The following is a 26016-nucleotide window of genomic DNA, read 5'->3' as shown; positions in this document are numbered from 1 at the left end:
CTTCAACCTCTACTTGAACACCATCACTAGCTTCTTGACCCTCATGCAACTCTTGTAAGTCACCATCACCTACAACATCAACTTCAACAACATCATCTTTACGTTCTTCATCCTCAAGCACCTCTTCTAAGTCATCATCAACTACATCATTTACTTGAACAACATTACCATGTTCTTAACCCTCATGCACCTCTTCAAAGTCACCGTCAACATCACCATCTACTTCAACACCATCACCACCTTCTTCACCCTCTTTTTCAACTTCTCCTTCATCATTAGTAATATATTGAAGCATATGTATGACTTCCGGATCAGAAACAACATGCACAACATATAAATGAACTTCACCGTTAAGCCTAGCTAAGTTAGCAATATGCATGGCACCAATTTCATCAATTAATTGTTCCAACCTATTTTCCAACACTAAACCCCCTCCTACACAGTACCATAAATCTTGAAAATTATCATATCCAAAACTTTTCACTGCACTCACAACCACAAAAAAACTCCACCTGTCAGGGTCAAAGGACAAAGTTGTTGTCTCCCCTTCATACTTTCGGGTACCATCATTAATGAACTTTCCTCAAGAAAAGAAAATAGACAAAAGCTCGAAAAGTAGATAAGAAGGATAATATAGTGAACTCGTGAATGCTCAAACAAGCTTACTATGCTCGTATATCGTCTGAAGCTAAATATTTTCAAAACGAGAAAAACGTTAGCAAAACACTTGGTGTTTAACTTAGTTAAGTTAAATAGTCTAGATGTGTTGTCTAAGGTTGAATCAAAAGTGGTTAGAATACTTGTAAACCAAAAGTAATTAAACTCGAACTAGTCGTGTTGAATAGGTGAATCAAGAGTGATGATAATACTCGTTGTAAACCTAGAGAATTAAAACTCGTGTAATCTTTAAAAAGATTAGTGGAACCACTTAATAATTATTAAGAAAGAATTAGACATAGTTTAAATTGAATAAACCAGTATAAAATTTATATTTTATTGCTTTGCTTCTTCAAACGCTTTCTTAAAACTTCTAGTTAAACACTATCATTTGAACTTATTCTTTGTCTATCAATCTTTTTAAAAATTATAAGACAGCATTTGCAAAAAGGTTTTCTACCAAAAATCAAATGTAGACATGTTTGCCTACATTACTTCTAAAGAAGATGTTCTGGAACATTTCGTAGCAATGGTTGCTAATTTGCTACATTCTTATGTTAATGAGGTATAATTTACTTAACAAAATTATTTAAACTTGTTATATTGCTATCTAAATTTATATCAATAAAACATTACTTATATTCTTTGTTTATTATACACATTGATGTTAGAAGTGACGTGTCATCTCCAAATGCTATAGGAGGATGGAGTGAAGGAAAGAGGACATATTACGATAGTGTATTTTTTTTTATTTAGATGTAATATCAAAACTATTTGTATTGTTTTATATTTACATTGTTATTGTGAACAAATGTTGTACCTTGCTATCTTAAATCGTTAATAAGATTTAAAGTTGGTGAATTTCTTTTGTAGTGTTATAGTTTTTTATGTTTCTTTATTTATCATTATAAAAAATAAATTTTATTAAATTACAAAATTAACTAAGAAATAATATGTACAAGTAGATTATAAACTATAAATATATTAACAATTATATAATATTTGAATTACAACGATTAAAATAGTTGATGGGAAAAATGACACTTTAAACCACTATTATTTACATTGAATTTGATTTCCCAAAAATATTATGACAATTCTAACTATAATTATTTAGAATTGCAAAACAAATAATGGTAATTCAAATTGTCATTATTTACATTGAATTTATTTTTCCAAAACAATTATGACAGTTCTAACCGATGTAATTTACAATTATAAAACGTCACTTTATACAATACAATAAATGTCAATTGGTGTGATGTTTCCTTGAAGTCGTTTTATAACAACAAAAATTATAATGATTTTTGAGATTATTATACACATAAATATAACGGTTAAATTCACTTCAATATACAAAAATAATTATCATAATTTATACCATGTTTTTAAGTGAAACATTAAGATTTTTTTTTATTTAAACTGGACAGGACTATTACAAGTAATAATAATAATAATAATTATAATAATAATAATAATAATAATAATAATAATAAGTTTTCAAAATGTTTGGTCTGTTGGTTTGAGAAAATAAACAAAAGAAATTATAAAAGTGTTTCTTTTCAAAATAAGTGATATATTATGACTATATTCATGATTGAGATTATATATCTTTTTTCTAGCATAGAGAAATATAAAACACACAAGTGATTCCCTTGACTTGGGAATAAGAAATGGAACAAATTTGAGTAGCCTCAATCACATACGTTCATGAATCAATGAATGAATTTTAAACTTTCACTCAAAAAATTAATAAAACGAATCGGATTCTGAACGAAAGTCGTAGTTTACCGCAATCACTCTGCATGTTAAGGGGAAAAGTATCTCGTTTCAAGGAAGCTCTAACTTCATATAATAAGAATATTTATTCTATTAAACATAAAATTATTTAACATTGCTTTTTAAAATTAATATATTGAGTGCTATATATATGGTTTACTAACTTATATAACGTTTAAAGTCTATCAAATTTTAGTTGACAGCAAAATCTTTATTCATAAAAAATCATACTTTAAATATATAGATATTTTAATAATTTTTTATTTTAAATTAAAATAACAAAATAAAAAAATCATAAATTATTTAAATATCTTTTGTCACACCCCATTTAATACCCCTTCTTAGTGGGGTACATGTGTCAAGCCGTCCGGTCTTCTCTGGATAGTGGAAGACCAACTCTGCCAAACTTTTAATTCCTTTCTCCGTGATCCGTGTAGCAGCAGAAGAACTGTGAACTCCCAGGAAGTGGAAGTCAGTGGCAAGCTAGGAGTGGTCCGGACGTTCTAAGTGGAGGCAGTATTTAAGGTGGGATTGGAAGCCTGACGCCACTTTTCCCATGCAATCTTCTTCTTCCTCAAAGCTTCAACCTTCTGAAAACTCAAATCCTCCTCCTTCTCTCTAAACTTCTCTCTAGATTTCTAACCTCCAATTCTTATCCGATTACTTGCATCCATTCAGGATTATTGCTGTCGGCACCAAGGCCTTCAACCTGTTCCAACCATATTCACATCCGGCACTGGTAAGTGTCCGAACCCTTGAAGTTCATTAGTTTTCCTGCATGCATGTACTTTTAAAAGCTTGCATGTGACCTTTCTCTGAACCTACTTTGGTATTTGGCACTAAAGCTTTGGGAAACCTTTGAAGAAACATTTGCCATCCGCGTATTTTAGAAGTTTAGCTGGATTAGAGGTAAGGGAAGCTTATAATATTTAATTATAATTTCTTTGTATAGTTTGGAATGTATTAAATTATAGTATGATTGTATGATTTAAATGGTATGATAAAATGTGATATGTTGCTATATGAATTGTATGATATGTATGAAACTTAGAGAAAATATGAATCTGTGATCGAAGGTCATTAGGACNGTTCNATCCTCNCNTTACTATTCGGCATAGTGAGTTTCTAAACGCAGTTGATCCCATTTAGTATTATTGTTGATAATCACTTAAGGACGCCGGTCATAAACCAAGCGTTCAGATTTACAAGTGTTCGACCTTAGGCTGACACTTAAAATTATAAAACTTGCCAATCTGATATTCTTCCTTTTGAAATCGTCCGGTCATGTAATGACTGTTCGGTCTAGTGAGCCTTTGTTTATTGAAATGTCCGGTGTTACTTGACTAAAGCCCCTTTACTTCTTTGAAGAATTTCTCATTTCNTAGTCCGTCCGGTTTGAGAAGTGTTCGGTCATAGACCANCCTTCGATCATGTTAGTGTTCGTTTTATAAACATTCTTCACCAAACCGTCCGGATGACCATCATTTATAGTCCATCCTTTAGCGTCCGGTCTTATTTCTTGTTGGACCATCCGGTCACTATTGGGTATAATGCAGTCTTTGGTATTCAGTCCTATTCATTGTCGGATCCGCCGGTCAGCTATTTATAATTGCTTTATGATATTAAGTTTTATTTCTTGTTGGACCATCCGGTCAAATCTTCTTGCTTATTCAAGCCTCTTATTCTATCCTTGACCGTCCGNTCACTTATTGAAGTTNTTGATACTCAGTTTCCTTATCACTNTNAAGTCACTTGGTGNCAGTATTGGTTTCTAAAAGAAAGAAATAAATGGTGATTGAGTTATTATGATTTAAGAGTATTCCAGGGAGGAATATCTCATGATGTGGATTTGGATTTAGTAAAGTTGACTGTGGCCAAAGGCTCAGGTTCTGACTCTATCCTGATATTCCGTGAGTACGTCTTCTCAAGTAGAGAAGGGTAACTTATGCGTGGGAATGACAGGAGGTCCTTTAGCCTCAGGGTATTTTTATACCGAGGTGGTTCCACTGGACTAACCTCGGGTGGCGGTCTGATGAGTGTATCCCAGCCAGGTCCACCCGGGTGCAGAGAGCGGCGATCATACATAGTCAAACCGTCAGGGCAGTGTCTTAGTGGTCGGTCATAATTAAAGGAACGTAGTATGCATGTGTAGTAATTGTGTGTATAACATGTTGAATTGTTTCTGTTTATTTGTTACTTGTATGATGAAAGGATTAATTAAATTTACATAAGCTTACCCTTATCTGTCATGTCTTGTGTATGTTGTCGTTCGGTATTTGGCCGTCTGGTTATTCTCTTCAATGCAATGATCATCCTTTTGGATGAGAGCAGAGGACGTCTTGGAGGACGCATTAGAGGATGCTCTGGAGGATGCTGTGGAAGTCGTGCCTAAGAGCTGTGCAGGACCTTCCGGTCTTTAGTATAGTTATTTTTAGATGTTTAGGTGACTAGTTAACCGTCCGGTTAGTAGTTTGTAAAACCGTTCTGTATAAGGAACCTTTTGATGATTGGCCGTTAGGTAAATGAACTCTATCTAAGACCGTTCGGTCTATTTTGTAAATGTTGTATTCAGGCTGACTGTTGTACAGTTTTTTTTAAATACCTGATGATATTTTCCTACCTCTTTCATTCATCTGTTTATTTCATTACTATTCTCACTTATTATTCAGGTTAACTCCTAAAATGAATTATAGCTTCTGTTATATATTTATTGGAATGTTACATCTTTAATCTTAAAACTTAAAATCTATAATACATAAAGATATTTTTATCAACTAAAAATTTAGTAGAGTTTAAGAAATTATATAAATTAACAAACCATATATATATATATATATATATATATATATATATATATATATATATATATATGAAGTGAAAGATATTTTCTATTGAAGTCAAATAATCCATTCCAAATGGTCACTACTACTATCGACAATTATAATTTTTTTTTTCTTTTTAAAGAATTAACATTGATAAGAAAATACAGCTCAAAACTTAATCAAACCACTTATTAAACTAAAACAAACTTCACTCCAATTTATCCATATACTATATGGTTTAATAATATACTTTAAACACATAAATATTTTAATAATTTTTATTTTTAAATTAAAATAAAAAATAAAAAAATCATAAATTATTCAAATACTTTTAATCTTAAAATTTAGAAACTGTAATACATAAAGATAACATAATATAACAAACCATATATATGTCAGTCAATCTCTTTTTAGTCAATAATATTTAATTTTCAAATCTATAACGAAAGCAGTATGAAAGAAATATTTTTAAAAACATTTAATTGTAATTATCCATTTATAAATCTGAAACAGTAAAGCCAGATAATTAAAATATGTTATAAACATAAATATTGTTCCATCATTTCCTCTAAAAGATAACTATCTTCAAAATAAAACTAATATATATGTACTTAAAAATATCTATAAAAAGATTAAAATTAAAAAATCAACTGGTCAAAGACCAACCCTCATAACATGGATCTGGCTTATAGAAGTTAATTTTTTAGTTTATAAATATAACCATCCAATATTTTAAGGTTTAGCTTTAGAATAATTTTACTTATCTTGAACAAGCAAACTTTGATAGAAAAAAAATGTTTGGTTGAGTATCTTATTCTTTCTGAAAATTTGTAATAATATGTGGCCATGGAGAGAGAAGAATATCCAGGGAATGTTCCTCTTCTGAAAAACTTCATCACAATGTGTTGGATCGTGCTGTATGATGAATGCACTTGTTTTTTTTTTTCACCTTTTTATATTAATATTTATTTATTTATTCATTTATTGTATCTATCAACTTCCTATATATACATCAACAATTATGATATTAAAATTAAATATCGTTGTTAATTACTAAATGACTCAAACATTATTAAATTAAGAATCGAAAATCAATTGTTCACAATCAAACATGTTATTTTTAATTTATGTTTTTTTATTATAATATAAAAATGCATAAACATATATTAGTATTTGAAGAAATATTTAATCAATATTCAGTTATTTTTTTATTTTTATTCATTCAAAATTCTCACTGTGAGTCAAAGTCTTATCTAAAAAAGAGAATATTATATTCCTTTTTAGCTCGTTTAAACTTATATTCCTTATTTTTCATATATATATATATATATATATATATATATATATATATATATATATATATATATATATATATATATATATATATATATATATATATATTGAATAAAAAGTAATGAAGGTCCATGCTGCCGCGCGCCGAACCAGTAGATAATGGGAATATTCGCATGTTGTTCCTTATATCATTTGTAGTCATGTAATATTTATTGTTTTAAATACCTTTAGTGAATTATGGAGGTATTTCCGGAGATTTTTTTTTATTGTAAAAATTATTAACTTTCAAATACATTAATTTAATTTTTCTAAAACTATTAAGAAATTTCTTTATGTTTCTAAAACAGGAAATAAACTAAACTTAAAATAAAAAGAAAAAGTGGAAAGAGAAATGTGTTTTGCTAAAATATTTTTAATTAGGCTATAGAGTATCAAGTGAGACTTTGAGTTCAAATTTCTATAAGAGTATATAATTGAGAGAAAATTTAACTTTAAATTTATTGACAGCAGTTAATTATAGTGAAACCAGTAAACTTTTACACATATGCAATATCTTAAAAAAAAGCATTAAAAGTATTCCCATTTCCTTTCCTCTAAAAATATATTTAGTCTGTTTACAACGTTCATGTTATATTTGAAGTTTTTTCTAATATTTAAATTTTGTTCATTATTTAAAGCATACTTCTCACAGCCATTAAGTTTCCCAGCTTAGTGGGATTCAATTGTCAAGTAAGAAATCTGAAATTCTGTAAATGTAGCAGGGTGGACCGTTCGGTTTGCGACGGTGGTATTTAATATGACATGTTAAAATCTGGTGTCACTTTTCTGCATGCAATCTTATTCTCCAAATTCCAGAACTCCATTTTCTCCTCCTTCTTTCTAAATTTCTCCATCTTCTCTCTGAGAATTCTCATCTTTTCTTCCTCCGATCATCAACCAGATCACGTCTAAGCAATTATGATGACAAGCTCTTTCATTTGCATCGATCAAATTACTGTTTGGAGCTGGTAAGTTCATAATTCTCTTCGTCCTTTAAAGTTTTATGCATTTCTGATGCATGCAAGCACTATTTGGCTTGCATGTGTTCGTCCAGTTCTTCTTTGAATTTGTTTTCGGTCCCTGATACTATGATTGTTCCTTTTCACCAATCAAAAGCTTGTAAGAAGCCATAGGAGTTACTTAGGGTATAGACAATACTGTGAAAACCTAGCAAATTCTGGGTTTCAAGGTAAAGGAAGCTTGTATAATTTAATTATGATTCTTTGATTTGAATGGTTATATGTTTTGAAGGATGTTTTGTTTGATTATTTGAGAGGTATGAGATATTGATGTTAATGCATGATTGAATATATGTGTTGTGGTTTGATAAATGGCTAGAAATGGGTAGTAATAAGGTTAGTCTTAACTGTCACTTTCGGCAAATTTTATAATTGTCGTTGAGAATCATTTGTGACCGTTCGATTTTACTTTGGTGCGCTCGGTCTTGACTGGATTCTCTTTCTGTAGAGAATTCTAGTTGATGATCGATCTATTTTCTATTAGTATGTTGAAATTAAGTATTTGGTTTAATTAATATTTCTATTTAATAGTCAGCTTAGTCAAGATATTCAGAATGAGTTAAGTAATTAATATTATACTTGTTTTCAGTATGTGAATAGATGTTAGGTTATTCTTCGTTGTCAACCTTAACTATATAATTCAATCTCTTAAAGAGTGTTCGGTCTTGTACTAGCACTCGGTCTTCCGAAGAGTGTTCGGTCTCATATTGGCACTCAGTCTCTTGAAGAGAACTTAGTTTGGTAATCAAGTGCTCGACCATAATTCCAAAGTGTTCGATACAAGTTATAAGTATTACGTATAAGTCTGTAGTACCCAACTTAAGTTTATTAGGGTTCGGTCTTAGACTATATTCGGCTTTTACATGAGCCCAACTTGTATAGGGATGGCAAAAATATCCGCACCTGTGGATATCCGCGGATAAAATCCGTGATGGATAGTTGATACCCGCGAATATTTACTACCCGAAACCCGCGGATAGCAGGTATTTTAATACCCACTTATAAACGGGTTGGGTGCGGATATTATATTATTCATACCCACAGATATCCTCTACCCGCAAAAATAAAAATAAAAATTTAATTTTTATTTTATTAAGTTAAAATTAATTAAAATTAACATTAATTTATATTTTACAAGATTAAATTTAATTAAAATTGTATTATATGAAGTATACTAATCGAAATTAATTGTCATTTATGGACCGTTAATAGGTATTAATAGGTCAGATTGACTTACACTTTACAAAATATACAGTATTAATTATTGATTATTATGTTTGATTGCCTAAAAATATATTGTACTAATGTTAATCAATGGGCTTGTTTGCCATAGGCCCTATAAATATAATTGATGTCTATATACAAGCATTCTCTTCTATCCTACCAAAATAAAGATCTCTCTATGAAACATATTTGACTTGAGCGTTGGGGTGTCTTCTACATGTCAATAACCCATCAGAGTGGATGACATTTTCAGGAAGGTTTGGAGATCAAAAGAGGACAAAGCAAAGAAGGACGACCGACCTTTGGACCAATTCAATCAAAACAAATATTAAATTTTAATTTATATTTAATTTAATTTATATTATGTTTTATATATTTTTTGTAAGTCTATTTAAATTTTATTTTAATAATTTATAAAAAAATATATTTTTTTTAAATATTTGCGGGTATCCGTGAGTTTTAAAATATCCGCGAATATTTTTTAAGCGGGTATCCGTGCATGTAGCGAGTCTGGTAGCGGGTGAATTTTTTTTTTGTCGGGTCAGGTTGCAGGTAGGCACATCTGTGCCCGACCCGACCCGTTGTCATCTCTAAACTTGTACATGACCATTCAGTCATGTTCTTGAGTTAAGAGTGGTCTTACCGTTCGGTCATACTCATAAAATATAGTAATAATTTCCTTCCAGTCATATTCATGATTTTTTATTTTTGTTGTGCTATTCGGTTTGGTTGTATTAATGGTTAAGTATGATGATGTTGAAAGATGTATGTGGAATGAATAACATGGAGGTGAAAGAGAGTTCCAAGGAGGAATATCTCATGAATGGTTATGATTGGTAAAGTATGAATGTGGTCAGTCTATGTTGTCGTTCATCCTGATATTCCGTGATTACCACTACTCATCTAGAGAAGGGTAAGTCATGTGTGGGAATGGCAGGAGGTCCTAGTCCATGAAATCTAGATGGGCAACGGACTAACCTAGGGTGGCAGCTGTTGAGGGTATCCCAACTACTACACCACCCAGGTGTTAAAACGTCTAGCTACATAATTCATACAATCCGAATGAGTCAAGTCAAGTGATCTATTATTGTTTACTTATACGTTCGGTCCTTGTTTGAAATACATGTATGATGATCATATGTTTTATATAATTGTTTTACTTATTTAAGTCTCTGTTTAAGATATATGTTTGTTTGGATTAATTAAATTATCCTAGCTTACCCTACTTTCCAATTTTGTCTTTCGTGGGACGTTCGGTTGTTCTCTTCACTACAATGATCATCCTGTGGATGTGAGCAGAAGATGATGTGGCCTCGCTGAAAGAAGTATTGGAAGAAAAGACTCCATAGGTTTAGTTAGGACCGTTTGGTTCATACCTACCACTGTATGACCGTTCAATTTGTATAGATCTTTTATTTACTGTTCGAGATGTAGTTACTTTAGTAAAACTGTTCGGTTTATTAGTTCGTTTTGTAAAGTTTTAATTCTGTAATACTTACATAGAATTATACTTTGTTAAGATCTCCTAGTTAACTGAATTGTAATATTGTTATATGTATATATTCTATGATATGGTTTATGTTAATATTTTGTAAGAGTTTCAAAATAAACAATAAGTTATTAATGAAGAGATACAAGTTATTTGTTTCATGCACTTCCTCAAATTTCTTCTTATACCCCATAATACCAAAAAAAAAGTAAAATACTGAAATATCCTTCATTATTACCATATCATTATTGTTATTGTCCTTATCACTGTCGTGCATCAAGAAAAAGAAAAAAAAATACTAAAAAAACTCATTCCAAAAAGTTTTTTCTAAAAAATATTTTGTTTTGAAAATTTTTTCTGAAACACATGTAAGAGTGTTCTAAGAAATTCATTTCAATGAATTTCGAAAAGATCTTTCTAGAAATCTGTTCTGAAAAATGTGTTGCGTAATTCATTTCACACGTTACAAAAATTTTATTTAAAAAATCTCGTTTCGAAAATTTTGTTCATAAATTTTCGTTTTGGAAATCTGTCCAAAAATTCTGAAAATTGTTTCGAAAAGGCTGTTCCAAAATGAATAATCCCGGTGATCATTTTTTAAATTAATGGGGTGCAAGAAGCAGTTGCCACATTATAAAGTTTAGTTTGACACACAAATCAGCCCAATCTAACTCATCGGTGGGCTTGATGGCAAAAAAGAACAACTCATTTTTAAGTTATTTTGACCTAACTCATTAAAATAAAAAATATTTCTAAATACGTTAGATTAATTAGTAAACTGTATAAAAAGTTCAGCAGACAATGACGTAATACTTTACACACATATTTAATAGTCTTAAGATAAGTTATTTTTAGTCTATTATCAAGGTGAATTAATTAATATAGAATTATTTCAATTAAATTAATTATTTTTATTTTAAGTTTTATATATGTAACTGTGTTAAACATTTAAAAAGAAACTTTCACATTCCATAACGTTTAATATGATTCGATTTCGCTTCCAAAAGAATATTCTTGTGATCATTACAGAAAAAAAATGTTACGAGTCACCAATTTCAACAGGATTGAGAAATAAGATTGAATCTTTTGCTTACACTAATTATATATTATAATTATATATTAATTTTAATAATAATAATAAGAATAATGATATTTAGACAACATTTTTTTGACAACATTTGAATATTGATTACGTGTGAATTTGTAATTGATAAAAAATTACTTCATAATAAATAATAATAATCATAAACATTATTGTGGAGTAATTTTTCACCAATCACATATTGACACGTAATCAATGTTCAAATGTTGTCAAAAAAATGTTGTCTAAATATCATTATCCTAATAGTAATAATGATTAAATAGGCTAACCTATGATACAAACGTTTTGTAATAGCTTAAAGTTAGGTTTTTCCTAAATTTAATATCTTTGAGTTAATATCATACATAAGGTTGATGATGAGAAAAAGGAGTGAGGTTGTGATATGATATGGTACACTAGCTTACTGCCACCAGATTAAGTGATGGCTCTTTCACTATATATGCATAAAAGATTATAACATGTACATGATGATTACTTACTCTAAATCATTTGCTTAACCAAAGATTAAACATGATACATCATCCCAACTTCCAAAGATGATGCATGAGGAGCACTAAGTACAGAGGAAGGCTCTCTGCTATTTTTCCTCAAGAATTCATACCCAAAATTTATAGCCAACTTCTTCAGCATGCTGGACCCTGCTTTAACTCTCATGTAGGACTGTCCTAAAATGTAGGCCACTCCAACTTCCCTTGCTTCCATAAGCTCTTTCAACTCCTCCATTGCAGCAGTATCAATCTTTGGACTCTCAGGCACAATGAATCTCACCCTTTTCTTTCGTTTCATCACCTTCTCTGATTCTGAGCTCTCACCCAATTCCACATCAACCTCTTCTTTCTCACTCACCAAAACGGGGTGGCTAGTAGAACAGCTTCCTACCACTGTCATGTTTCCACCCTTTTCACTCTCATCATTTGAAGAGTTGCATCCACCACTTCCTGCTTGTATGAACTTTGCTATGCTGCACACAAGGTCTTTCTCAAACTCATTATCATCTTTGTGGACATCATGGTATCCATATCTCACTATGCACCTGTAGATTCTGAAATCTCTGGGACCTACACGACCAACTAGAAACCTTTCCTCGGCTCTAACATGTGGAACTGGCACATGCTTGATGCATAGGAAAACAAGGACTTGGTGGAATGCTGGTAGGTTGGTCACAAAGTGGGAGAAAATAGCAGGAATTCCTGATACTAGCTCCGTGTGCACAAGGCCAATCCCACGTACTCTTGTAAAGCCTAAGCTAGGACCAAGGCTTAGTAACCAGCTGATTGAAACCTTGTTTTGAACATCAAATTCATACTTTTTGAGAGTGCCATAGTGCCACACACACATCACAGAAAGAAACACAAATGCCAAAGCAACTGGCACCCATGCTCCTTCAAAGAACTTGATCACAGAAGCTGAGAAGAAGAGACCCTCAATGGAGCCAAAAAAGAGAACAAACCCAACTGCAAGCAGAACATTCTTCTGCCAGCAGATTATGATAACCACTGACATCAAACAAGAGGTGACTAGCATCACTGAGACAACTGCCAGACCTGTTGTTCAGTAAACTATGTCATAAGAACTTATATACTACGACTATTGTACCAGACCTGATGCATTGATGTAATAGTGACCTTACCTGATGCATTACCCATAAGCTTTGTGTCTCGGAAGCCAATAGTTACAGCCAAACACAAGAGCATCAACAACCAATTGATCTCAGGGATATATACTTGTCCATGGATTTTGGATGAAGTGTGAACCACTTTCACTCTAGGGAAGCAACTCAATGCAGAGCATTGCCTGATGATTGAGAAAGTTCCGGTGATGATGGATTGGCTTCCCACAACTGCAGCAAGAATGGCAATCACCAGAACAGGCCATCTCAACTTCTCTGAAACACAAAACAGTCAGATCTTCCAATCATTGGCCAAATTCATCATCATTTTCATCTACACCTCCGAAAGACCACAAATTACACTGCCTACCTGGTACAGATACGTAAAAGCCAAAGTGATACTCTTGCTCAACATCGTGATGTCTAGAAAAATAAGCAGCTTGCCCCATATAAGCGAGAACTAGAGATGGATAAACCAAAGAGGTGAAAGCAATCTGCAGAAGCCATCAAAACGTCTATCAAAGAGTTATGGAATTGAACCGGGAAATGGAATAAAGTTCAGGTAGAAAAATAAATGGAGGAAGTATTTCAGGAATAAAGTAGAAAAAGTAAGATAGGGACAAGAAGAAAATGATACTGACTACAGAAGAAGGACACACCGGTAGATTTTGCTTAGCTTCTAAACCTAGATTCTTAGCTAAAAAGTCATTCACAAAGATTCACCAACGTCTAAAATAATACCTATAAATGAATTTAAACGAGTAGGAGGTAAAATAAAACCAATTGTAAAGTAGCATACCTTGATTGATAGCTGAGAAAAGTGCCCGAGACCAGCAAACATGGCTTCTGATCCTGAAAATTTAAAGGAATGCATCAAAAATCAATAAAATTGTCACAAATCTAAGTTAGCCACTTACAAAGCAAACAAATGAACCTGTTATGCAGAGCAAAATTCCACCAAGGGCCATCCATCCTCCTCTTCTAGTCTTCTTTAAAAATTGGAAAACATAATATGGAGAGAGTGCTTTGTACACATGAGGGTTCCAGTAAAAGATATTGTATAGACCAATGGCACTGATGCAGAATAGCCACACACAAACTATGGGTGCAAACAAGAAGCCAACCCTGTTTGTGCCATAACGTTGAAGGGCAAACAAGCCAATTAATATGATGCATGCACCTGGAACTTCTACATCTGTCAAGTTTTACAAGTGCTATTAGTGAGTCATGTGACCTATGTCTCGGATAAAGGACAAGTGTGGCATCGCAGTTCTAAATGCACATAAAAGAAAAACTAAATAAAGTAAATTCACAAGCTTATGGTAGATCAGCAACTATTTTTATGATCTTATCCTTTCTCTTAAGATCTTTGTACATAAACACCATAAAATTTTGTGATGACATGTAAGTCCACTTTAGCCCTGTGGTAGTCCCAATTCCCGATCTAGGAGGCAATATCAATGTGACTAAAGCATTTTCATTTTCCACATAAGATATGCTTAAAATCTAAGTCTAGCCATATCTTCAACAATATCTTACAATCCTCTGTCGACCTTTCACATCAAAGACATGGTTTGTGAAAAGCAACAGTGTTGCTTGATTTCTAGGAGTATCAGAGATATAATCAAGAAAAGCTTAAGATTACAATAGATCTTATCAATACGAGAATTTATTTATCAACATAATTTAAGTTTCAATTAATGTCTAAAATTCATCACTAAAGCTTGATTAAAAATCAAAGCAATTTCCCTTACAGACTTTTGGAAGATTGTCAGTAAGGAAAATCCAATCAGATAAGCTTTTTCCATAAATTGGAATAACTTATAGACATTGCACTGAAACCATAAAAGTTTCTCTAATCAAAGTCTAGAAGAAAACTATCATCTGCGTTAAGCTTCTTCATTCCTGCAACATCAACCAAGCTTCATCTCAGGCTTTGTGAGAACTAATCTAGACCAGTATCAAAATTTACAAAGTTAAAGTAAATCCAGGACTAAGACGTTATAATCATCATTGAAAAATCCACCCAATTATCAAACTTGGTAACTTGCATGCTAAATGCATTGTAAAAATACAGGCATGCTGGCCAGATTACAGGAACTTCTTTTATGTGATTATCATCCGTTTGATTTCAATTTTCGAGGTACAGATATATGCATAGGTAACTTTGATTACGAACCTTCCAAACTTGAGTATTGAGAAACACCAGCAAGAAGAGAAAACGAGAACATAAGCACCACGGAGATAAAATAATGAGTAATTGAAAGGAGAGAAATTTCAAGTCCCAATAAATTTCCTTTGATGATTGAGCAATGATTAACAAAAACATGCCATGACAAAACGCAGAAAGTCTTGATGAACTTACATCTGTGATGCTCCTTGGACATTGAAAGCTCTAGTCCAGACACAGCCGAGAAAACTGCATTCAATCCAAATAACACAGTGTAACCAACAGACCCCAAAAGATAATATCCCAAATCAAAACAAACCAAAGTTGTAATTATCACCAGAAATAGCAGGTTTAAGGACTCCAACACCAATCACCATGCAAGTCCCTAACAAAGCCAGCACCAGCAAAATCCTCTGCAAAACCTTGTGGCTCTCCAACAAGGTTTTGAGCCTGGAGGAAAGGCTTCTCTCTGCTGCCACACCACAGCTATGCTTCTTGTACTCCGAGAGCTCCTCATCTGCCAATTGGCAATTAGGCAACAACCCAACTTTGGCATGACGACACAGCAATGAGTACAGTGCAAATGTGCCACCTTCACCATTGTCATCAGCTTTCAGCACTATGAACACATACTTCACCAAAGGCACCAATGTAAGAGTCCAAAACACCAAAGACAAAACACCATAAATCTCTTCATTGGTCTCAGAGTGACCAATATCTTCAGCAAAGGTGTTCCTGTACACGTAGAGGGGTGAAGTGCTTATCTCCCCATACACAACTCCAAGACTCTGATATGCCAGAGTCAGAACAGTTTTCCATGATTCTTTCCCCTGCAAAAAAAAAAAAAAGAAAAACCAACATTCTTGTTCAACATTAACATGGTTCAAATTAACAAAAAGAAAAAGTTTGCACATTTTTAGCATGCCCATTTCACCTTAGAAGAGTTTTGAAGAATCCCACGTTCCAGATCCATGATACATGCTCTTAGAAATCTAAGTGAACCATTTTAAACTTAGAAACTGAAAAGCATAGGTTTTGTACAAGACCGAGTTGCTGCAAAAGCTCTCCCTTCCCAGTTAGTAGCACATAGGAAAAAAAAAAGACATATAAAGGAATTAATATATCTTCAAAAGTGTGACACCTCGACAGAATAATTCTGAAAAATAAAATAAAGCTGTCCGTATTTTATATTACTTTATTCAACTTTCCAGATCCATGATGGAGTTTGAAATGCATTCAAGGATTCAAGGAGGTCCCAGTTGTGCATGTGTTTTGAGAATTAGGAAGATACACGCGAAACATCGTTTTTTTATTATTTTATTACAAGAGTGAAAAAAAGTTATCTCAGTTTATGAGAAACCTATACAGCAGTTTAACAGCCATCAATGGCGACAAGTAGGCCTAAGTAGGGAACAAAGTCACCAATAATAGTTAGATGCCGAAACTTGGAATCAACGGTAATTCTCACAAATACAAATAAATATTCTCATAAACAAAAATGCTAGCTGTATTATCTGCATGGCACACATTTCTTACGTCTAAAAGTATTTCACTAAATTACCCTCTAATATTACCTAGGTAGGATAACATGTATTTTTCACGCTTTCTGTTTTCAGAAGATCTTTCTATAAACCTCTTAAAATAGATCAATTATAAAAATAAAAATAAAACATATAAGTCAAAATCAACTTGTGTACAAGATAATTTATAAAAAAGATTCACTTATATCTCAATCCATTTTTTTAACTTATACATAATTGTTTTTTCAGAAAATCATTCCAAAGAAAATTTGAACATATATAGAAAATAATGCTTAAAAAAAGACTTTTTGTGATTATTAAATGTTGTTTCTTCTTAGTATACAATTAAGTTACATATCTTAAACTAAAAACTTAGTGTTTGATTGAATGAATATTGAATAATTTGTTATATTAGATTATTTTAACATTAACATTATAAAATTATAATATAAATAATTTTGTATGAAGGAGTTTCATTATTTTAAAAATATAATTTTTTAAGAAATTATTTTTTTAGAGTTTTTTAACTTTTTTAGAAATTCTCTTTCAAATATATATATATATATATATATATATATATATATATATATATATTATTCATAGGAGCAAATAGAGATTTTTGTATGTTTGGAGTTGTTTTAGATTTTACAGTGACTTGGTCATCTGTTAGGTAAAAGAGGTTGACTACCACTTTTTAATGTTATTACTGTGATAAACTGTGCTGCATATTTGTTTTGGTTTGAAATTAGTCGTTTGACATGCAGAAATTATGTTCGGAATCTAGCTATTTGAGAAAATTGATGTTTATGACGTCTAAATCTGTTTTTTAATCATGTCCTGAGTCAGGAATACCAATTTGATCATCATAATAGGTCACTTGTTCACAAAACTGAATAATAGTCATTGATTAACAATTAATAGGAATAATGTCATCTATTGGTAATAAATGAGTCAGACCTAATGATATTTATAAATATATATCTGTGGAAAATAATTTTGAATTATGATTACTTATCATTATTACAGAATATTTCAATAAATTACTTATTTAAACGTAGTACCATTGACACCTACTTACCCCACACTAAAAACAAAAGGAAGAGAGAATAACATATCTTGAAAAATTACTAGAATTGGAACACGATCGTATATTTAAAATTAATCCAACGATTTTTTTTCTCTCTCCATATTGCAAAGTGAAATTTCAAATATTACTATATTAATTAAATATAGATTTTATTACTATTCTTTTTTTAAATTAATTTATCTCTTAATCAATTTGTAATTTTTTGTCTCCAACTGTAGAAAAAAAAATATCTTAAATATTATTAGTGTCGTAGTAAAAATGGTGGTACTAAATTCGGTTGTAAAATTAAAAAAGCAATTAAAAAACTAATGTAATAATATATTTTGGAAATAGCAACAAATGGAACTTGAAGTGTTATGCATGTTCTAAAAAAATATTAATTAATTGGTACGGGAAACATATGAATATTATATTTTTTTTGGGTATGTTTTATCTTTCTTTAAAGAGAGACAGAAACCTTGGTGAGAGAAAGTGACAGAGACACACTAAACCATCGACAAAGTGACAAGACTGAGACTTGAGAGATGAATTTTTTAGCTTTTGTGGTGAAGTTGGTGTCTGTGGCTTGGAAAATCAGTGGTGCAAAAATTCTTTAATTTTTTTTTACTATTATGGGGTTAATAAAGTGTATTGAATTCTTAATTATATCTTTTTAACTTCATATACTGATGGTTTATATTTTTGGTTAATTAAAAATCATATGGGTGGTTATACACTAGTTGACACGTTATATATGTCACAAATAAAATTAATCTTTTAACTTTTGAAAATATACAACTTATTTACTTATCCATAAAATTCTATAATTTTAAAAGTATTTACACCCTTCACAATAATATTATCACAAACAAAATCTTTTAAAGTAACATCCAGTTTATTTATATTAAGAGATATAAATTTACATCAAATAGAAAAAAAAATTGAAAAAATATTATAATTATATTTAAATAATTTATTCGTTATTTATTTTAAATTTTATCTTTCAGAATTATAGACGTTTGAGTTCTTTCTAAGCTTATGAATTAATAAACTATCTTTTTATGATTAAATTCCGTTTTTGTATAGATTTATGAGTATATATCAAGATAAATGAATAAAAAATATCGTCTATATTATTTAGTTTTTCTATAAGTTTATTTGAGTGTGAGTTTTTCCTACGTCTATATAAATTAACCAAGAAATAGGATGATTAATTTGTGATCTTAGAAGCTTGAAGGTTTAGAAGAGAATTTGAAAATCTCTCATACATTTTATATTCTTAAGATGTGGAAATTTTTGTCTTGAATTTTTTTCTTAAGGATTAATTTATCTCTAGACTAAAGGAGCTCATACTAATCATGAAGGTAATTATATTAAGATATTTAAATTTAACCATTACTATAAAGTTAGTTTTTCTGAGTTTTGAACAGTGAATTATGTAGATTACAATTTTGAAAATGATATTGGCCGCATTAGATAAAATTATTAGTTGAAAGGATATGTTTTATGTATCTAATGTATAAATATACTGTAAATTATATGGAATGAGTAGGAATTAATTTAAGAACTTTGGAAGTTTGTATGCAATTAAATTGAAATTTCTTACTTGTGATACTAACCTTTTATACTAGGTTGCCCAAAGTTAGGAAATGTGTATGGAGAAATGTTTTTTTGAATGGATAATGTGCGTGGTGGTAAATAGTCTAAGGATGATAAGTTAAGGTGTGGATGATGTAAAAGCTTACAACCTTTAGTAGATGTGGTAGTGTAGTGTTTTATGGTTCCAAGAGAGGGCACACTTTTATATATAGGCAAGAGTGTCTCCTAAAACCCTAAAAGCATGATCTCCCACTTTTGCACTCATTGGCCAAAAATGAGACCCTTTAAGGAGTGGATATGTGTCCATAAATCCTCTCCAATAAGGGAAGACATGTGGCCACTAACAAAGCACAATATTCTCCATTCTTAGAGTGTCGTGTGACTAAATCCTCTTCAATGGAAGCATGACACATGACATATACTCTTAATATGGTTTGAATGTCTAGCTTAAGGAAAAACCTACACTAATTAGGCCTTATACAAGCCTTAAGAAAACCCACCTACTTGGTCGAAATACATAGCCTAAAGAAACCTACACTACTTTTCCAGTTATGCACCATGATGGCTCCAAAGCTAATCCACAAGATAAAGTTGATACCATCTTCAAGGATGACTTTCACTCTTCATGAGAATCCTTGACCATGGTTAGGGGATATTCCATCATATCACATATGAGTCTCAAGTCATCGCTTGAGTGATGTTCAAGATATGTCATTTATTATATTACAAAAGTATTGTCAGTCAAGTGTTAAATCGGTCCTTTAATAAAGCTTTTCTCTTAAGCCATAAGTTTTATGATAAATGTGGGAAAAAAAATGAAGAGTTGCTCAAGTGATAAAGAGTCTTAGATATTAACTTTTTTAAGAAGTTTTTTATTTGATGCAGAATCTCGTGTCACTCGAATAATGATATAATACTTATGCAACAAGAGTCAATATTGATACTCTTTTCACTAGGAGTTACATATAGAAATTTACGACTTGATGCATGAAATCATGTCAGTCAAGCAATGATATATAACACTTGAGTTTGACACTCAAACACTATTTGGTCAAAAAAGGAATATGTTGAACCAATTATATTTCCTTTTAGGTTGTTAATGTTCAAGTGACACAAATTCATTCAACAAATTTGTTCGTAACTCAAAGTAGAAATATTGTTTCATTTAATATTTAGATTGAGAAATATTTAATATCTCTTGAGTGGTATAGTGACCAATTATAGTTTTGATATTAAGTATAGAAACTCATTAATAGAAAAACTTATCTTAGTTTTACTTATAGTTTAAATTACATAATGTTTCAATTGCGAGGTCGAGTTAGCACCGACACCTCCACAATTTGTCTTTTAGGCCGTTTGTTTCCACTTCCTAATATCTTCTCCTCCAAGTATCGTCCAATCGGGTACCTGCCAAAGGTTCTCCGACGCTCAAGCCAGTGTATAGTCCACGCAGTAACTATGGTACAATAATAAATGTATAGTAAATGTGAATCACCTACCTCAAACCTTTGACGTGTATTTATAATTTTTTACCATGGGCTTCTGATTAGCGGTATCTCAATCATGGCCCAATCCCGGCCCAATGGCTCTAATCAAATCTTACCTTAATCTCATGCTAAACCGAAAATTACTTATAAGCCGTCCGTCGAGAACTGATCGGTTATGCCTTCTCCACACAATCCCTAGGTCGTTCAGCCTATCCATAGTATTTTCAAGGCAATCCTTCGATCGTTCGGTCCATCTCGTATACAGGCCTCCTAAGCCCTAGGCAACGCAATTGACATAGGGTTTGAATGTGATTATCAGTGGTAGTGGTTTCGTCTTGGGTCTGGTAACCGTCCGGTCGAGTAGAGGAAGAATTTAGGCAAGAACACATGTCACATATTTGTTCAACTTTGACCTCAGGCAATTGTATCGTCTATGAATTTGGGCCATTGGGCGTGGTTGTCTTAAACAACGATGATGCATTGCAGTTTCTTCAGAAAATATTTCTATAAATAGGGTGAAAGTTCTATCACTTTCACGTCTCTTCATTTCTTTTCCTTCTTCAAGCTTTCGGCGTTTCTTTTTCCCCCAGGTAATAAAATGGCTGTCGTTGATGTTGAGTCTTTGCTGGAGTCGTCGGGCAGAGGCGGCGACGGTGGCGTAGTGGGTGGTGAGGATGCTCAACCTTTTTCCCCAAGCTCGGTGTCGTCATCGTACTTAGAAGAGTTCGACCAAGGTACAAAAGCTTGGCCTGTGTCTCCTGTGAATAATAGTGAAGAGGCTTCACGGCCGCAAACTCTTGAGTTCGGAGGTGACAAGTGTCTTTTTGGCATTCCTATTCACTTGCTAAAGGGGAGCATCACTATTGATGTTGTCCCTCTAGTACCGGTGGGTGGGCTGCCAGTTATACGGGGTTATGACTAGGCGCCCCATGATGTTAGTCTTCAGGTGTCCGATTATTATATGCGGAAACGACTGAAGTGGCTGATAGACCGGTCCTACATCGTTCGGGACATAGAGGACGCCCGATTGATATGAGCTGGCGTGAGCCGCGAGGACACACTCTTTATGACTTAGAAACTAGCTTGAAATCATGCATTTTGTCTTAGTTAGGTTATAAGAGAGTCAAAGGTGGTTTTCTGGGTATTATGCTTGGTTTTCCTTGTTTTGACAGGACTTAACGAGAATTGAATGAAGGATATTGAAGTAGGAAGGAGTTGGACTCAAGAAAGGATGAAAAAAGGTGCAAATGAAGAATCGCAGCGACCGCTAAGCGTCAGTTCAGCGCTGAGCGCCAACTTTGTTGAAGAAGAATCTGTCAAACGCTTAAGCGCTAACGCTGAGGGAGAAGATAGAGTCGCGCCTACCGCTGAGCGCTAGAATCAGCGTTGAACGCTGGCCTCTCCAGTAACAGCACTACCAAGTGCCTGGGCGTGAACGCTAAGCATCCCACTTGAGTGCTACACCTACTGCTAAGCGGTGAACCCAGCGTTGAGCGCTTTACTTTGGACTTGGGCCTGTTTTCTATAGTATTTCATAGTTTATAAATAGATCAGTGCGACCCGTAGAGGTCATCTTTTGATGGCTTAAGCACAAAAACATGTTTTTCACCCCTTTGGGGGCAGATTTGGGGATTTGACAACTCTCATTTTTTCTTTCTGGGGTTTCTATCTCTTCCATTCCATTGTACACCTAGTTTCTCCATGACGATGGAGAACTAATCTCATTTGTTATTGGAGAAGATGTAACCTCTAAACTCTCTTGTATTTGAATTGTTCTTGAATATATATGCTTTCATTCATTGTTTGTTAGGGTTTTTCCTCTATACTTTATGCTTGCATTGTTTAACTCATTCAATTGCATGATCATTTATTTTGTCGATATGGACACATACGGGGAAATCTAGACTTCGGGAAATTCTCTCGGGAGCAATATTACCTAGACATAGGGATAAGAGGCTTGATTGCCTTTAAGCTTCTATGCCAATGAAATGCATGAATAATTGCTAGGGAGACTAGACATAGTAAACTAGTAATTATGAGTAGGCTCTTTTCACCGAGACATCGGGTTTAGAGTAAATTAGAAAGTGGCATTGACATTAATGAAGAAGATGAATTCATTTATGCATGAGAGTGATTAGGTGAAATCTAAACCCTAACAACATATTCATCTCATATTATCAACATCATCCATTCACTTTTGTGTTTAACCTCAATTGATCAAATTGCATGCATATTTACTTTTATAGTTTTGCATTCAAAAACCCCAAAATATTGTTCTTATAGTCTTAATTGGTTAAGTAAAAGCACAATTGTTTAGTGTCGTGAGTCTCTTGGGAAAACGATACTTGGTCTTACCACTGATTATTACTTGATACGATTTGGTACACTTGCCGAAGTCTTAACAAATTAGCGGGTGTTCCATGGGAAGGAGTCAAGTCCAGATGACTTCTTTTTCATGTACGCCAACTTCTTTAACTAACTTTACGTTTGGGTGCTTTTTACATCATTTTAGTTAGCCCTCCTTCGTGAGCTCAACGTCGCCCCTGCATAACTTCGTCTGAACGCTTGGGCTTCGGTTTAGGCATTCAGGGTGATGTGTATGGTTGTGGGAGTAACCCCCTTCGTTCCTGTCTTCTTAAATTACTACAACGTCCGTCCCCCTCCAAAGGGGGTTGGGTTTCTTTAACCTCCGTGAAGGACAGGTGCCTGTTTCGGCTGTTTTCTGAGTCGTACAAGAATTTGAAGGATCAATATTTTAAGCTGATCATCAACAAATCAGGCTGATGCGAATTTCATGACGCGATCGGGCTCCCTTTGTTCCCTTTTTATTGGATGAAGGAGCTAAAGAAAATAAAAGCCTATCCGGTTGTTATTTTGAACCCGGAGGATTTGAAAGTCGTTAAAACCATCAACGTCCTCCCTCGCCACCTTTCTGCCCGCGAGCTTGCTGACTGCCTTTGCCATGAGGGTTGTGGCCTAATGGCGTTCGATATGGTATTTTTGTCCGGTTTGCATTTTTTCTTAGTAATTTGATGTTGACTTAGTTAAATTTTTATTCCTTTGCCAAATGTCATGTGTGCTCTTCCCCTCGCCAATCCAATTTTATGTCTTCAAGGAGGGAATCCGGAGGCGCCCCGTCTGCAAGTAGGGAGCGAGCCGTCCGACGCCTTCCATCCGAGTTCCCGTTGTCCGTCGCCCTCCCCCTGTCATGCCGACAGGGGTGAACGTGATCCTCGGTGTTGAGAGGGCTCCTTCCAGTGAGGCGGTTCTCTTCCCTCTGGCTAATGCTATCATTAATATAGAGCCCTCTTCAGAAGCAGCCAACACATCCGCTCTACCCCTCTAGAAAAAAAGAAAGGCGCATAAGGAAGGCGACAAGCCCTCCTCCAAGAAAAATTGGAGGGAGCGGAGTGTCCCCAAGCCTTTTCCCAATGGGGTTTTGAGCACGAAGTTCAATATAAGTCATCAGACCAACTTCCACATGGGCTCTACGCATCGGGCCCTGATCGAGACCCTCCCAAAATCCGAATTGACCAATGCAATGTTTGAGATGGCCACCCGGACGGGCTCGATGGCTTAGTACCTTAAGGAATTTGAGAACCGCCGAGGGGTTGAGCATGTGCAGGCCGAGTTGTAGGCGGAGAAGAAGATTTCTGCTACCCTCCGAGCGGAGGTGGAGGCACTACGCTCGGTTCAAGAGGAATCAGAGAAAAAATACGTTGAGACACAACTCGAGTTGAGTGAGGTGGAGCTGAAGTTGGCCGAGACGATCGAATTGTTGAAGAACGCCCGAGTCACAAATGATCAGTTGGTTGAGGAATGTGGTCAGTTGAAGGTAGTGGTCACCCAACAGAAAGAGGTCGAGGGGGAACTTCGTCAGAAAAACCAAGTGTTGACGGACGAGCTATCGCAAGCGAACGAGAAGGTTTCCAAATTGAACGCTAGCGTTGTGCATGAGCACGAGGAAGGTTTTACAAGGCTTTGCAACAGGTGTCCATTTTGCTAGACATCCCGGAGCCTTTCGCGACTGGGTTTGGTATCGAGAAAGATGTGTTTGACGGTGTTTTGGTCCATTTGGATGACCCTGCCGTCGTTGGCAATCCGCCTGAGTCCGAAGAGGTTGAGAAGGGAAGCGAGGGTGCGGAGGTCGTCGTCTAGGACGTGGTTGATGAAGAGGAAGAGGATAATAATTAGGATATCTTAGCATTTGTAGGGGGGTGGACATTTTCTTTTGCTTCTTTAGGACGTTTTTGCTTGGTGCGACCGATTGATAAATATTTGTTGTATGATGTTTACCTTACTTGCCAGCCTCCAATACTTTTGTATTCTCCCAATTTTCAAGCAACATGAATTTTATTTTTTTTGCATGCTTTTTCATTCTTTTACTTTTTTGTAAACTTCGGTTTTTACTTCGCCGCTTGTTTCTTTAATTTGGATTTTGTCATGTGTAGCGTACGCCGCCCGGTGGACACAAAGTCGGTTTTTAAGCGTGTGGTTTGGAAGCGTGTGGTACGAGATTCGTCTTATTGTTTTGACATGTATTGGGCGGCAGGGTTTCCCCGTTGGGGGATGGCCATTCACCGTCCAGTCAAGTCGACAGGATATCCTTTTGTGGAACTCCGTTCATCGACTTGAATTACGAGATTTTTCGAGAGACTGGGGTTCTTGGGAACTCGTCATTCGTCGCCCGACCAAGTTGACAAGATGTCTCTTGGTGGAATTTCATTCATCAACTTACAATTTTGACGTATTCCAGGCGGCAGGGGTTCCTTTTGGGAACTCGTTGTTCACTGCCCGGTCGAGTTGATAGGATGTCCCTTTATAGGATTTCGTTGATCAACCTTAGGTGCCCCGATTGGTTTCACAATAAAGAAGTTTGAAGTGTTTGGAAATCTCTTGGCATTGTTTTATTTTTGGAAACATAAGACATACAGTAGAAATAACTTAACTAAAGTAAAACTTTAAGTGTGAGGCGTTCCATGTGTTAGGAACTGGCCGCCCGTCCAAGTTCGTGAGACGGTATGCTCTGTTTCCTAGAGCTTCGATCACTTTGAAGGACCCCTCCCATTTGGCAGCGAGTTTCTTGTGGGAGGCCGTTTGGCGGGCCTTTTCCGTTTTTCTCCATACTAGATCTCCCTCTT

The 26016-nt window shown here is 34.0% G+C and overlaps 1 protein-coding gene across 1 annotated transcript; it reads right to left on the bottom strand.

Moving 5' to 3' along the window:
* Positions 1-11815: 11815 nt before the first annotated feature.
* On the bottom strand, positions 11816-16275 carry LOC106779868 (potassium transporter 6). The gene is made up of 8 exons (XM_014668080.2): positions 16138-16275; positions 15541-16033; positions 15399-15452; positions 13968-14228; positions 13833-13885; positions 13404-13527; positions 13055-13309; positions 11816-12968 (listed from the first exon to the last, which is right to left on the bottom strand). The coding sequence occupies exons 1-8, from the start codon at positions 16174-16176 to the stop codon at positions 11929-11931; spliced, it is 2319 nt and encodes a 772-aa protein (XP_014523566.1). The 5' UTR covers positions 16177-16275; the 3' UTR covers positions 11816-11928.
* Positions 16276-26016: the final 9741 nt, after the last annotated feature.

Source organism: Vigna radiata, unplaced genomic scaffold (genome assembly GCF_000741045.1).
Source record: "Vigna radiata var. radiata cultivar VC1973A unplaced genomic scaffold, Vradiata_ver6 scaffold_73, whole genome shotgun sequence".
Classification (NCBI taxonomy): domain Eukaryota; kingdom Viridiplantae; phylum Streptophyta; class Magnoliopsida; order Fabales; family Fabaceae; genus Vigna; species Vigna radiata.
The sequence above is the reverse complement of the archived record's forward strand: the minus strand, read 5'-3'. Positions and strand labels throughout refer to the sequence as shown.

Coding starts and splice junctions, on each gene's coding strand:
- LOC106779868 (XM_014668080.2), bottom strand. CDS start 16,176: ATGGATCTGGAACGTGGGATTCTTCAAAACTCTTCTAAG. Junction 14,229..15,398: donor GTCCAAGGAGCATCACAGAT/GTAAGTTCATCA, acceptor AAAACTTGACAG/ATGTAGAAGTTCCAGGTGCA. Junction 13,886..13,967: donor AATTTTGCTCTGCATAACAG/GTTCATTTGTTT, acceptor TTAAATTTTCAG/GATCAGAAGCCATGTTTGCT.